Source organism: Heterodontus francisci, chromosome 29 (genome assembly GCF_036365525.1).
Source record: "Heterodontus francisci isolate sHetFra1 chromosome 29, sHetFra1.hap1, whole genome shotgun sequence".
Classification (NCBI taxonomy): domain Eukaryota; kingdom Metazoa; phylum Chordata; class Chondrichthyes; order Heterodontiformes; family Heterodontidae; genus Heterodontus; species Heterodontus francisci.
The window spans coordinates 7763796-7779096 of NC_090399.1; the positions used below are offsets into that span (position 1 = coordinate 7763796).

General features: G+C 44.5%; 1 protein-coding gene across 1 annotated transcript in view; it reads left to right on the plus strand.

The window, feature by feature from the left end:
* The window catches only part of LOC137345677 (butyrophilin subfamily 3 member A2-like), a 43464-nt gene extending 33935 nt beyond the window's left edge, over positions 1–9529 (plus strand). The window contains exons 11-12 of the mRNA XM_068008941.1: positions 2182–2208; positions 9459–9529. Of these exons, the coding sequence (XP_067865042.1) occupies positions 2182–2208; positions 9459–9529 (98 nt within the window). The remainder of the gene's footprint in view (positions 1–2181; positions 2209–9458) is intronic.
* Positions 9530–15301: the final 5772 nt, after the last annotated feature.

The window sequence follows — 15301 nt, forward strand, 5'->3', positions numbered from 1 at the left end:
CAGTCAATCTCCTTAACCAATGAGATTGTAGGATTGGAAAATAAACTCAGGAAAGACTGAGAAGGAGGGTAAATTAAAGAGGGTGAAATTGCACAGAAAAGAGAGGGGAAGAAAGATTGAATTAACTGCGAGAAAAGAAAATAAAATATAATCTCCCGAAAAACCTGAAGGAATGATGTTCCATACTTGTAATAGTTAATTTTCACTGGTAGAAAGGGTGATTGTAGTCATTAACAATTATCACACTGTTAAAGAGTACTTGCACTGATGATGACAAGACATATCTTTCTGTGGCAAGTTTAATGGGTAAATATGCAGAGAAGGTGAAGGGGAGATTTAATGGAGATGTTCAAAATTACCATGAGCTTTGATCGAGTAAATCAGGAGAAACTGTTTCCAGCAGCAGGAGGGTTGGTAACCAAAGGAAACAGAGTGAAGGTAATTAGCAAAAGAACAAGAGGGGAGAGGAGACTTTTTTTAACACTGTGAGTTATGATCTGGTTTGTATTGCCTGAAAGGGTAGTGGAAGCAGATTCAATATTAACATAGTCTACTTCAGTATACTTGCAAATGGAAAATCTGAAAGGCTATAGGGAAAGAGTGGGGGCTATGGGACATGGGATAGCTCTTTCAAAGGGCCAACACAGGCACGATAGGCCGAATGGCCTCCTTCTGTGCTCTCACATTCCATGTTTTCTTCTCACCGATGATATTCTGAAGACATTAAAGATTTTGCAATGAAGGCATTTTTTTTTGTACACGTAATTAGTGTAATCAATTTAGCTCTTTTCTATGACTTGTATTTTGTATGTGTGTGATTGTACACATATGTCAGTATGTGTGGAATCATTGGCCTGGATTTTACAATGGCGGCCTGTAGCGCAGGCCCTACTTCGTGGAGCCACCGCGATATTAAACACAGAAGTTGATTTGAATGGCCAGGGCGACCGACCCTTCACCCAATCCCCCCCCCAACACCACCACCACGGATGACGTGGAGGGTGCGGGCAGTCTGTCCCTGGCAATGGTGTCAGCAGCCTTTACACAGGCACTGACGCCAGTTTGAAAGGACTTCGAGCCCTACATTGCAATTACAATATTTAAAGAAATACTGACTTTAAAAATTTAAATAAAGTGATCCCTCTCCCAACCACCACCCCCCCCATAAACATAAAATTCATTACTTACCCTCTTCCACCCCTGCCCAAAACCTTGTGCTCCTGACCTTCCCCCCCGCCCCAAGTTCATAAACTTTAAACTTTACCCCATTCCCACCATCCCCTATACCAATCAGATTAGTTTAACCCCACATCCCCCCGCCAGCACTGAAATGTTACCTGCTTCCCCCTCCCTGCCAGTATTCCAGCTCTGATTCCCCGACAGGGATCCAGAAATGCGGGAGTGCCGGCCACCGGCACCAATATCGCACCAGGATGGATGGTGGGAGCAGGGAAATTAATCAATTTGTTTATTTTAATAAATTAACAGATGCAAATTTTGCTCCCTCGCCGGGAAATATCGGGCCGGGCCTTCCCGAAGTTGAGGCCCATATCGGGCCTCTGCCAGAGGCATTTTCCAGCCTCCCCCACTATGACCCCTGACGTCGGGGGGCTGTAAAATTCAGCCCATTATGTTTGAAACATGTGAAACATAAGACCTGTCAAACTTCTCCCAATTCTGCTGAGGCTGCCCAAATCAAATCTCACCAGCTGGAACTTGTTACCACAGGCACTGAAATTCATGGACTATTGTTTAGTGACAGAAATTTAAAACTGCATTGACTCACTTCCCCTGGGACCAAGTCCTGTCAGGCTGGTTTGCACTGGTATATAATGTTGGGAGAAACTGCCAGGATCTCTGGCTGATGATGTCAGTCCACATGTCTCATCTCTTTTTGTGTCCCCACACAGGAGTCAGACACAAAAAGCATCTGCTCCAATTACCATGAGATTTTGGAACGGCCTTGAAAAGGGGCAGCGATCTGGTTTAACGAGATTATAATCCAAATTCCTCCCTTGTCCACACAGACAATGGCAGCTTTCCACTACCAGGGTCCCAGTAATTTTGGGGTTTACGTCGCCCAATTTACAGTCAGCAGTTAAAAATGCAAGTGAAATTTTTTCTCTGGAATTATTTGCGTGCTGATTTCTCCAGTTTTATCAGTTTATTACTTGTTTTCAGATTGGAAGAAGATTTCTGAGTGTCAAGGTAAGATCCTCAAGTTATTGTAATGAACACTTCATGTAAATTGGACTGAAACTTATCCCTTGATCATAATCACTATAGCACATAGAAACATAGAAAAATAGGAGCAAGAGTAGGCCATTCGGCCCTTCGAGCCTGCTCCTTCATTCAATACAATCATGGCTGATCATCCAAACTCAGTAACCTGTTCCTGCTTTCTCCCCGTATCTCTTGATCCCATTAACCCTAAGAACTCTTTCTTGAATATATTTAATGATTTGGCCTCAACTGCTTTCCGTGGTAGAGAATTCCACAGGGTCACCACTCTCTGGGTGAAGAAATCTCTCCTCATCTCAGTCCGAAATGGCTTACCCCTTATCCTTAGACTGTGACCCCTGGTCCCGGACTTCCCTTCCATCAGAAACATACTTCCTGCATCTAGTCTGTCCAGTCCTGTTAGAGTTTTGTAGGTTTCTATGAGATCCCCTCTCATTCTTCTAAACTCTAGCGAATACAAGCCCAATTGACCCAATCTCTCTTCATATGTCTGTCCTACCATCCCAGAAATCTGTCTGGTGAACCTTCGCTGCACTCCCTCCATAGTAAGAACATCCTTCCTCAGATAATGAGACCAAAACTGCACACAGTATTACAGATGTGGTCTCACCAAGGCCTTAAATATTTGCAGCAAGACATCTTTGCTCCTGTACTCAAATCTTCTCGCTATGAAGGCCAACATACCATTTGCCTTCTTAATTGCCTGCTGCACCTGCATGCTTACTTTCAGCGACTGGTGCACAAGGACACCCAGGTCTTTGCTGCACCTCCACCTTTCCCAATCTATCGCCGTTCAGATAATAATCTGCCTTTCTGTTTTTGCCACCAAAGTGGATAACCTCCCATTTATCTACATTATACTGCATCTGCCAAGTATTTGCCCACTCACTCAACCTGTCCAAATCACACTAGAGCTTCTCTGCATCCTCCTCACAACTCACACTCCCACTCAGCTTTATGTCGTCTGCAAACTTGCATATATTACATTTAATTCCCTCATCTATATCTTTTTAATATATAGTGTGAATAGCTGGGGTCTTAAAACTGATCCCTGCAGTACCCCACTAGTCACTGCCTGTCACTCTTTGTTTCCTGTCTGCCAACCAGTTCTCTATCCATGTCAGTACCTTACCCCCAATCCCATTGCTATAATTTTGCATGCTAATCTCTTAGGTGGGACCTTATCGAAAGCCTTCTGAAAGTCCAAATACACCACATCCACTGGTTCTCCCTTATCTATTCTACGAGTTACATCCTCAAAAAATTCCAGTAGATTTGTCAAGCATGATTACCCTTTCGTAAATCCACGTTGACTTTGTCAGATCCTGTCATTGTTTTCCAAGTGCTCCGCTTTTACATCTTTTATAATGGACTCTATCATTATCTTTCCTACTGATGTAGGCTAACCGCTCTATAATTCCCTTTTTTCTCTCTACCTTCTTTTTTAAATAGCGGGGTTACATTAGCTGCCCTCCAATTCATTGGAACTGTTCCAGAGCCTATAGAATTTTGAAAAATGACCAGCAATGCATCTACTATTTCTAGGGCCACTTCCTTAAATACTCTGGGATGTAGATTATCAGGCCCTGGGGATTTATCGGCCTTCAATCCCATCAATTTCCCTCACACCATTTCCCTACTAATATTGATTTTATACAGTTCCTCCTTCTCATTAGACCCTCTGTTCCCCAACATTTCTGGGAGGTAATTTGTGTCCTCCTTTGTGAAGACAGAAGCAAAGTATATTTAATTCGTCTGCCATTTCTTTGTTCCCCATTATAAATTCCCCCGTTTCTGATTGTAAGGGACCCACATTTGTCTTCACTAATCTTTTTTATCTTCACATTACTATAGAAGCTTTTGCAGTCAGTTTTTATGTTCTCTGCAAGCTTACTCTCAGACTCTATTTTCCCCTTCTGAACAATCCCTTTGTCCTCCTTTGTTGAATTCTAAACTTCTCCCAATCCTCAGGTTTGCTGCTTGTTCTGGCCATTTTATATTTCTCCTCTTTGGATCGAATACTATCCCTAATTTTTTTTGTAACCCAAGGTTGAGCCACCCTTCCTGTTTTATTTTTGCAGCAGACAGAAATGAACAATTGTTGTAATTCATCCATGTGCTCTTTAATTGCTAGCTATTGCTTATCCACTGTCAACCCTTTAAGTAACATTTCCCAATTTATCATAGCCAACTCGCACCTCATACCTTCATTGTTTCCTTTATTTAGATTCAGGACCCCAGTCTCGGAATCAACTCTCTCACTCTCCATCTTAATGAAGAATTCTATCATGTTATGGTTGCTCTTCCCAAGGGACCCCGCACAACAAGATTGTTAACTAATCCTTTCTCATTACACAATACCCGATCTAGGATAACCTGTTCTCCAGTTGGTTTCTTAACTTATTGGTCCAAAAAATCATCACATACACACTCCAGGAATTCCTGTTCTGCAGTATTATTGTTAGTTTGGTTTGCCCAATCTATATGTAGATGAGTACCCAGAATTACTGTTGTACCCTTATTGCATACGTCGCTAATTTCCTGTTTAATGTCACCCTGTACAACCCCCACCTATGTTTTTTGCCCCTTGGTGTTTCTTAGCTCCACCCATAAGATTCCACATCATCTGTTCCCTCAGCAGAGCTTTATATAGGTTCAGTATTAGTTCCCTGCTTTTGTACTTAATGCCTCAATTTATGAAGCCCAAGCATATATCCTGCCAACTTCAAAGATCTGTGCACATGAATCCCCTGGTCCTTCTGTCCCTGTACACGCTTCTGAACTGTGCCATTCAGTTTGTACTGCCTCTCCCTATCCCTTCTGTAAAAATGCATGACCTCACAATTCTCTACTAAATTCCATCTGCCTTGGTGAGATGCTGCAATGCATCTTGTAGATAGTACACACTGCTGCCATGGTGTGCTGGTGGTGGGGGGAGTAAAGTTTTAAGGTGGTGGATGGGGTGCCGATCAAGCGGGCTGTTATGTCCTGGATGGTGTCGAGCTTCTTGAGTGCTGTTGGAGCTGCACCCATCCAGGCAAGTGGAGAGTATTCCATCACATTCCTGTCTTATGCTTTGAAGATGGAGAGTCAGGAGATAGGTTACTCTCTCAAAATTCTCACTCTTGTACCCACATTATTTATGTAGTTAATTTTCTGGTCAATGGGTGATGCCCTAGATTTTGACCGTGGGGGATTCTGTTAGTTTCTTTCTTCTTGAAGATTGTCATTTCCAGGCAATTGTGTGGTATGAACGTTACTTGCCACTTAGCATCCCAAGCCTGAATGTTCTCCAGGTCTTGCTGTATGTGGGCCTGCTTTATTACCTTAGGACTTGTGAATGGACTGAACACTGTGCAATCATCAGTGAAAATCCTCACTTCTGACCTTATGATGGACGATGGTCATTGATCAAGCAGTTGAAGATAGTTCGAACTAGGAAACTGCCCTGAGGAATCCTGCAGTGATGACTGGCCTCCAACAACCACTACCATCTTCCTTTCTGCTCAGTATGACTCCAGCCAGTGGAGTTTTCTCCTGATATCCAATGACTTGAATTTTACAAAGACTGCTTGATGCCAAATGCTGCCTTGATGTCAAGGTCAGTCACTTTCACCTCATCTCTGAAATTCAGCTCTTTTGTGTTGTTGGACCAAAGCTGTAATGAGGTCTGGAACTGAGTGGTCCTGGCAGAATCCAAACTGTGCATTGATGAGCAGGTCATTGGTGAGTTAGTGCCATTTGATTACACTGTAGACAACACCTTCCACCACTTTACTGATGATTGAGAGTAGACTGAAGGAGTGATAACTGCTTGGATTGGATTTTGAATCAGGGTTGATCTTTGATCTTGATGGTGGAATGATGGATATGTCAGGCCATGAGGTTAGAGGGTGATGATGTGTAATTCTGCTGCTGGTGGACAACAGTACTTCATAGATGTTTAAATTTGGATTGTGCAATCAATATTTTTTGACATAAATAAAAGCAAAAAACTGCTGAAATACTCTGCAGATCAGGCAAAACTGTAGAGAAAGAAAGGTAGATGTTGATGCATTTTCACTAGATATTTTTGTTGTCTATTATTTTCCAATCTCTATTACATTGACCTGTTATATTTCTACATCCCCATCACTGCTGCTAAAACCCTAATTTGCATTTTTATCAACTTGAGCCTTGCTTTCTCCACTCTTCACAGATTAAAATGTAGTGGCAATTCTTTTATCCACCACAACCCTTCCCTTTGGAACGCTGTTCCAAATCTGTCCACTCTGACACTTTCCTCCCGACTTTTAAAATCCCTCTTAAAAGGCTTCCTATTGAAACTCTGTTGTTCCCTATTTTCTTTTGTTTTTTTTATTCATTGATGTGATGTGGGCTCCGCTGGCCAGGCCAGCATTTATTGCCCATCCCTAATTCCCTTGAGAAGATGGTGGTGAGCTGCCGTTCTTGAACCTCTGCAGTCCATGTGAGATAGGTACACCTACAGTGCTATAAGGAAGGGAGTTCCAGGATTTTGACCCAGCGACAGTGAAGGAACGGTGCTATAGTTCCAACTCAGGATGATGTGTGACTTGGAGGGGAACTTGTAGGTGGTGGTGTTCTCATGCATTAGCTGCCCTTGGCCTTCTAGTTGGTCGAGGTCACGGGTTTAGAAGGTGCTGTCTAAGATGCCTTGGTGCGTTGCTGCAGTGCATCTTGTAGATAGTACACACTGCTGCCACCATGCGTCGGTGGTGGAGGGAGTGAATGTTTGTGGATGGGATGCCAATCAAGCGGGTTGCTTTGTCCTGGATGGTGTCGAGCTTCTTGAGTGTTGTTGGAGCTGCACCCATGCAGGCAAGTGGAGAGTATTCCATCACACTCCTGACTTGTGCCTTGTAGATGGTGGACAGGCTTTGGGGAGTCAGGTGATCAGGTACTCGCCACAGGATTCCTAGCGTCTGACCTGCTCTTGTAGCCACAGTATTTATATGGCTACTCCAGTTCAGTTTCTGGTCAATGGTCGCCCCTAGGATGTTGATAGTGGGGGAATTCAGCAATGGTAATGCCATTGAATGTCAAGGGGAGATGGTTAGATTCTCTCTTGTTGGAGACGGTTATTGCTTGGCACTTGTGTGGCACGAATGTTACTTGCCACTTATCAGCCCAAGCCTGGATATTGTCCAGGTCCTGCTGCATTTCTACATGGACTGCTTCAGTATTTGAGGAATCGCGAATGGTGCTGAACATTGTGCAATCATCAGCGAACATTCCCACTTCTGACCTTATGATTGAAGGAAGGTCATTGATGAAGCAGCTGAAGATAGTTGGGCCTAGGACACTATCCTGAGGAACTTCTGAAGTGATGTCCTGGAGCTCAGATGAATGACCTCCAACATCCACAACCACTTCTTTGTGTTCGGCATGACTCCAACCAGTGGAAAGTTTTTCCCTTGATTCCCATCGACTTCAGTTTTTCCAGGGCTCCTTGATGTCAAGGGCAGTCATTCTCACCTCACCTCTTGAGTTCAGCTCTTTTGTCCATGTTTGAACTAAGGCTGTAATGAGGCCAGGAGGTGAGTAACTCTGTTGGAAACCAAACTGAGCGTCACTGAGCAGATTATTGCTAAGAAAATGCTTCTTGATGGCACTGTTGATGACACCTTCCATCACTTTACTGATGATTGTGAGTAGACTGATGGGGCAGTAACTGACCGGGTTGGACTTGCCTTGCTTTTTGCGTGCAGGATATACCCAGGCAATTTTCTACATTGCCGGTTAGATGGCAGTGTTGTAGCTGTACTGGAACAGCTTGGTTAGGGGAGCGGCATGTTCTGGAGCACAGGTCTTCCGTACTATTGGCAGAATATTGTCAGGACCCATAGCCTTTGCAGTATCCAGTGCCTTCAGTCGTTTCTTGATATCACGTGGAGTGAATCGCATTGGCTGAAGTCTGGCATCTGTGATACTGGGGACTTCAGGAGGGGGCAGAGATGGATCATCAACTCGGCACTTCTGGCTGAAGATTGTTGCAAATGCTTCAGCCTTATTTTTTGCACTGATGCGCTGGGCTCCCCCTTCATTGAGGATGGGGATATTTGTGGAGCCACTTCCTCCAGTTAGTTGTTTAATTGTCCACCACCATTCACGGCTGGATGTGACAGGACTACAGAGCTGAGATCTAATCCATTGGTTATGGGATCGCTTAGCTCTGTCTATCGCGTGCTGCGTACGCAGTTTGGCATGCAAGTAGTCCTCTGTTGCAGCTTCATCAGGTTGACACCTCATTTTGATGTATGCCTGGTGCTGCTCCTGGCATGCCCTCCTGCACTCTTCATTGAACCAGGGTTGGTCTCCTGGCTTGATGGTAATGGTAGAGTGGGGGATATGCCGGGCCATGAGGTCACAGATTGTGGTTGAGTACAATTTGATGCTGCTGATGGCCCACAGCGCCTCATGGATGCCCAGTTTTGCATTGCTAGATCTGTTCGAAATCTATCCCATATCACACTGTGATAGTGCCAACAACACGACAGATGGTATCCTCAATGTGAAGACGGGACTTCGTCTCCACAAGGATTGTGCGGTGGTCATTCCTACCAATACAGTCATGGGCAGAAGCATTTGCGGCAGACAGATTGGTGAGGACAAGGTCAAGTATGTTTTTCCCTCTTGTTGGTTCTCTCACCACCTGCTGCAGACTCAGTCTAGCAGCTATGTCCTTTAGGACACGGCCAGCTCGGTCAGTAGTGGTACTACCGAGCCACTCTTCGTGATGGACATTGAAGTGCCCCACCCAGAGTACATTTTCCCTTTCTTCACATGGGTCCACTGGAGAAGGAAAAAGTGGGACTTCGCTTCAAGACTACAGTGGAATGTAAACCAATATAAAGTGGGTTGACTTAAGAAGCGAGACCCTGAGATCAGATGGTTGGAGAAGGAGGTGCTTGGTCTGATGCCCCATTTTGATCATGTCAAAGATCTGACACTGCAGTAGGTGTAACAGGAGAAAAATGGTGGACTGAAGGACCTGCAAGTCATTGGATCCCCAGGCATGGCAGTGAGATCTTGACCCCAGTTCTTTCTTGACCTGGACCTTGGCTCCTCCTCTTGGTGGAAGAAATGCATCCGTAAGCAGCTCTTTGGGCTGCTGGCCTATGATGGATCCTTTGTCTTGGATCCGAAGGTAACCAACACGAGGGTTTGTGATAAATATGAGATTCTTCTCTCTCCAGACTGGTCAGTGTGGGTGTCTGCTGAGTTTTTTGTGGGAGGACCTGCAAAAGTTCAACCTGAAGTGTGTTGAGCAGCTTGATGCTCTGCTCAGGTTGATGAGCTGATCAGTGTCCTGTGTCATTTCTTGAGGAACAAAGCCCCAGGACTGCACGAGCTAATCATGGAATTTCACAGGGAATTCTGTTTTGTCCTGGAGAGTGAATACTTGCCGATCCTGGGGAAATGCTGGCAACATGGGAGATGCCCCTTTCTTGACATAGGGTGGCCATCACTCTGTTATCAAAGAAGGGGGACCACAGTCACTTAAACACTGGCGCCCAGTCTCCCTCCTCAGCATCGATTACAGTTCTTTGCCAATACAATATCTGCTCGCCTTGGTACCATGGTGGTTCACGTGATCCACCCTGGCCAGTCCTACATGATCCTGGGCCAGAACATCCATGACAACATCCTGGACCTGATGCACCATTCCAAAAGGCTGATCGGTCAAGGGCCTTTCTTTCCGTGGATCAGGAGGAGACATTTGACTGCTGGATCATGAATATTTGGCATTCTGTCCCTGGATCTGAATTCTCTAACTGCTGCACAGTCTTTAAGTAAGGTTACCAGATCTTTGACATCCCCCTTCGTTTTGGGAGAAGAGTGCTTCAGGGAGACCCCATGTCCAGCCAATAATATATAACATGCATGGAGCTTTTCCTGTATGGCGTACTGACCTCTACCTTGTAGAGGCCCAGCGCCAACTTTCAGACACTTCTTCCTACTTCCCCCTGGAACATGACCCCACCACCGACCATCAAGCTACTGTCCACAGGACTGTCACTGACCTCATCTCCTCTGGAGATCTTCCCTCTAACCTCATAGTCCCGCAATCCTGATCAGCCCGCTTCTACCTCCTTCCCAAAATCCACAAACAGAACTGTCCTGGCAGACCCATTGTGTCAGCCTGCTCCTGCCCCACTGAACTTATTTCTTCCTATCTTGACTCTATCTTTTCTCCACTAGTCCAGTCTCTTCCCACCTATATCCGTGACTCTTCTGATGCTCTACGTCATTTTGACAATTTCCAGTTTCCTGGCTTGAACTTCCTCCTCTTCACGATGGACGTCCCCCACCAGGATGGTTTGAGGGCTGTCCGCTTCTTCCTTGAACAGAGGCCCAATCAGTCCCCATCCACCACCACCCTCCTCCGCCCAGCTCTACTTGTTCTCACATTGAACAACCTCTCCTTCAACTCTACTCACTTCCTTCAAGTAAAAGGTGTTGCTATGGGTACCTGCATGGGACCTAGTTACGCATGTCTTTTTGTGGGATATGTCGAACATTCTTTGTTCCAGTCCTACTCAGGCCACCCTCCCCCAACTCTTTTTCCGGTACATTGATGAATGTATCGGTGCCGTTTCCTGCTCCCACCCCGAACTGGAAAACTTTATCAAGTTTGCTTCTAATTTCCACCCTTCTCTCACCTTTACATGGTCCATCTCTGACACTTCCCTTCCCTTCCTCGACTTCTCTGTCTCCATCTCTGGGTCTACTCTGGCTGTCTACTAATATCCACCTCGACTACACTTCTTCACACCCTGCCTCCTGTAAGGACTCCATTCCATTCTCCCAGTTTCTCCGTCTGCGACGCATCTGCTCTGATGATGCTACCTTCCATGACAGCGCTTCTGATATGTCTTCCTTTTTCCTCAACTGAGGATTCCACTCCACTGTGGTTGACAGGACCCTCAACCGTGTCTGGCCCATTTGCCGCACCTCTACCCTCACCCCTTCCCCTCCCTCACAGAACCGTGACAGGGTTCCCCTCGTCCTCACGTTCCACCCCATCAGCCTCCATATCCAAAGGATCATCCTTCGCCATTTCCGCCACCTCCAGCATGATGCCATTACCAAATGCATCTTTACCTCCCCTGTCAGCATTCCGAAGGGATCGTTCCCTCCGCGATACCCTAGTCCACTCCTCCATTATCCCCACCACCTTGTCCCCTTCCCAGGGCAACTTCCCCTGCAATGACAGGAGGTGTAATACCTGCCCATTTACCTCCCCTCTCCTCACTATCCCAGGCCCCAAACACTCCTTTCAGGTGAAGCAGCGATTTATTTGTACTTCTTTCAATGTAGTATTCTGTATTATCTGCTCACAATGTGGTCTCCTCTACATTGGGGAGATCAAACGCAGACTGAGTGACCGCTTTGTGGAACAACTCCGCTCAGTCCGTAAGCATGACTCCAAGCTTCCGGTTGCTTGCCATTTCAACAGTCCCCCCTGCTCTCATGATCATATCTGTCCTGGGATTGCTGCAGTGTTCCAGTGAACATCAACGCAAGCTCGAGGAACAGCATCTCAGTTACCGATTAGGCAGACTACAGCCTGCCGGACTGAACATTGAGTTCAGTCATTTCAGAGCATGACGGGCCCCCCATTTTACTTTTATCTTTAGTTATTTTTTCTTTTTTCTTTTTTTTTGTGTTTATTTAATTTTATTTTATCTTAGTTTGTTCAGTTTGCTTACGCACTTTTTTCATATTTGTACTTGTGGCCATTCAGTTTTCAGTCCATTAACACCCTATCTGTACTAATGCTTTGTCTTTCAACACACCATTAACATATTGTTTGCCTTTGCTCCATGACCTTCTGGTCAGTTATTCTCTGTGACCTTGTCCTATCTACACCTTCTCCTTTGTTATCGCTTGCCCCACCCTTGCGTTACTTGCTAAAAACCTCTCACATTTCTAATATCTGATAGTTCTGAAGAAGGGTCACTGACCTGAAACGTGAACTCTGCTTCTCTCTCCACAGATGCTGCCAGACCTGCTGAGTATTTCCAGCATTTCTTGTTTTTATTTCTGTGAGAGATTTTATCAAAAGCCTTCTGAAAATCCAAATATACCACATCCACCGACTCCCCTTTATCAATTCTATTGGTAACCTCCTCAAAAAACTCCAGCAGCTTCGTCAAACATGATTTCCCATTCATCAATCCATGTTGACTATGTCCAATCAGATCATTATTATCCAAGTGTCCATTTATCACATCCTTTAGAATAGTTTCTAGCATTTTCCCAACGGCTGTTGTGAGGCTAACTGGTCTGTAATTCCCTGTGTTCACTCTCCCTCCCTTCTTAAATAGTGGGGTGATATTTGCTACCTTCCATACTGCAGGAAATGTTCCAGAATCTATAGAATTTTGGAAGATGATCACCAATGCATCCACTATATCCATAGCTACCTCTTTCAACACGCTGGGATGTAGAAATTCAGGACCTGGGGAGTTATCAACCCTCAACCCCAATAATTTCTGCAGTACAACCTCCTTAGAAAAACTAATTTCCTTCAATCCCTCATTCTCCTTAATCCTTTGGATCTCTAATTCTGGGAGATTTCTTGTATCTTCCTCAGTGAAGATAGACACAAAGTAATCCTTTAGATTCTTTGCCATTTCTCTATTCCCCATTATAAATTCTCCTGACTTTGCCTGTAATGGACCCATAATTGTCTTAGCCAAACATTTCATTTTACATACCTATAGAAGCTTTTACAGTCTTTTTTTGTTTTTTGCTCGCTTGCATTCATATTCTATTCTCCCTTTCTTTATCAGTTTCTTCGTACTCCTTTGCTATATTCTAAAATCCTCCCAATCCTCAGGTGTACTCCTATTTCTGGCAACTTTATAGGCCTTTTCTTTTAATCTTTTTCAATCTTTAACTTCCATTATTAGCCACGATTGACTGCCTTTACTTTTGACATTTTTGTGCTATGAAGGAATATATAGTTGCTGTAAACTATGTAATATTTCATTCCATTGCCTATGTATTGTCAGAGCTTTTAATATATTTTCCCAATCTACCTCAGCAAATTTGCCCCTGATACCTTCATAATTTCCTTTGTTCAAATTTAACGCCCTGGCTTCAGATTGAACTACCTAGCTTTCAAACATAATGTAAAATTCTATCATATTTGTGGTTACTCATCCAGAAAGGTTCTTTTCCACGAAGATTATTAATTAGCCTTTCTCATTACGTAATACTACATCTAAAATAGCCTGTTCTCTAGTCGGTTCCTCAACATACTGCTCTAGAAAACAATCCCCAACACACTCCAGAAACTCGTCCTCCACAGCATTAGTGCTCATTAGGTTTACCCAGTCTATATGTGGATTGAAGTCACCCATGAGTACTTTATTATCCATGCTACTTGCTTCTCTAATCTCCTGATTAATACTGTGCCGCACACTACCACTACAGTTTGCTGACCTATAAACAACTCCGACCAATGTTTGCTTCCCCTTGCTGTTTCTTAACTCCACCCAAACAGATTCCACATTTTGTTCTTCCGATCAGAGATCCTCGCTTACTAATGTACTGATCCCATCCCTTATTATCAGCGCAACTCCACCTCCTTTTTCCTTTTTGCCTGTCCTTCCTAAATGTCAAATATCCTTGAATATTCAGTTCACAGTCTTGAACACCCTGTAGCCATGTTTCTGTAATGGCAATTAGATCACACCTATTTATCTCTATTTGGGCCATTAAATCATCTACCTTATTTTGAATGCTGCATGCATTCAGCTAGAGTGCCCTTAACCTTTCCTTCTTGACATTATTCTGCATTGCACAATGTTCAGCACCATTCGTGACTCCTTGGATACCGAAGCAGTCTGAGTAGAAATGCAGCAAGAACTGGACAATATCCAGGCTTGGGCTGATAAGTGGCGAGTAACATTCGCGCCACACAGGTGCCAGGCAATGACCATCTCCAACAAGAGAGAATCTAACCATCTCCCCTTGACTTTCAATGGCATTATGATCGCTGAATCCACCACAATCAACATCATGGGGGTTACCACTGACCAGAAACTGAACTGGAGTAACCATATAAATACCGTGGCTACAAGAGCCGGTCACAGGCTAGGAATCCTGCGGCGAGTAACTCGCCTCCTGACTCCCCAAAGCCTGTCCACCATCTACAAAGCACAAGTCAGGAGTATGATGGGATACTCTCCAATTGCCTGGATGGATGCAACTTCAGCAACGCTCCGAAAGCTCGACACCATCCAGGACAAAGCAGCCCACTTGATTGGCACCCCATCCACAAACATTCACTCCTTCCACCACTGACGCACAGTGGCAGCAATGTCTACCATCTATAAGATGCACTGCAGCAACGCACCAAACTCCTTAGACAACACCTTCCAAATCCATGACTTCTACCACCTAGAAGGACAAGGGCAGAGAATGCATGGGAACACCATCACCTGCAAGTTCTCATCCAAGCCACACAGCATCCTGACTTGGAACTATATCACTATTGCTTCACTGTCGCTGAGTCAAAATCCTGGAACTCCCATCCTAACAGCACTGTGGGTGTACCTACCCCACATGGACTGCAGCAGGTCAAGAAGGCAGCTCACCATCACCTTCTCAAGGGCATTTATGGACGAGCAATAAATGTTGGCCTAATCAGTGACACCCACATCCCATGAATGAATAAAAAAATTCTAAGTCTTGTTGATGTGTGAAAGAATATCGGTATAATAGGCTTGATTAAGTAGAATTTGGAAGCAGTTAGTGTGTTATGCCTTTAGAGTTAAAGATTGAATAAATGGTTAGTTTTCAGAGCTCACTGACGTTCCCCTTTAAGATGGTAGAGTTAAACATTTCAAGATCTCTATTGGAATAGAATCTCTGTTACCAGGGGTCTCTGTTAGAATAGCATTGCCATTACCAGGGACTTGGGTGATAAACACACACATTGAAATATATTGTGTGATCTCAGTAAGAGATAGCAATAAACCTTAATTGGTTTATGGGGTCGTTGTTCAGACAGGTCGGCTCCAGA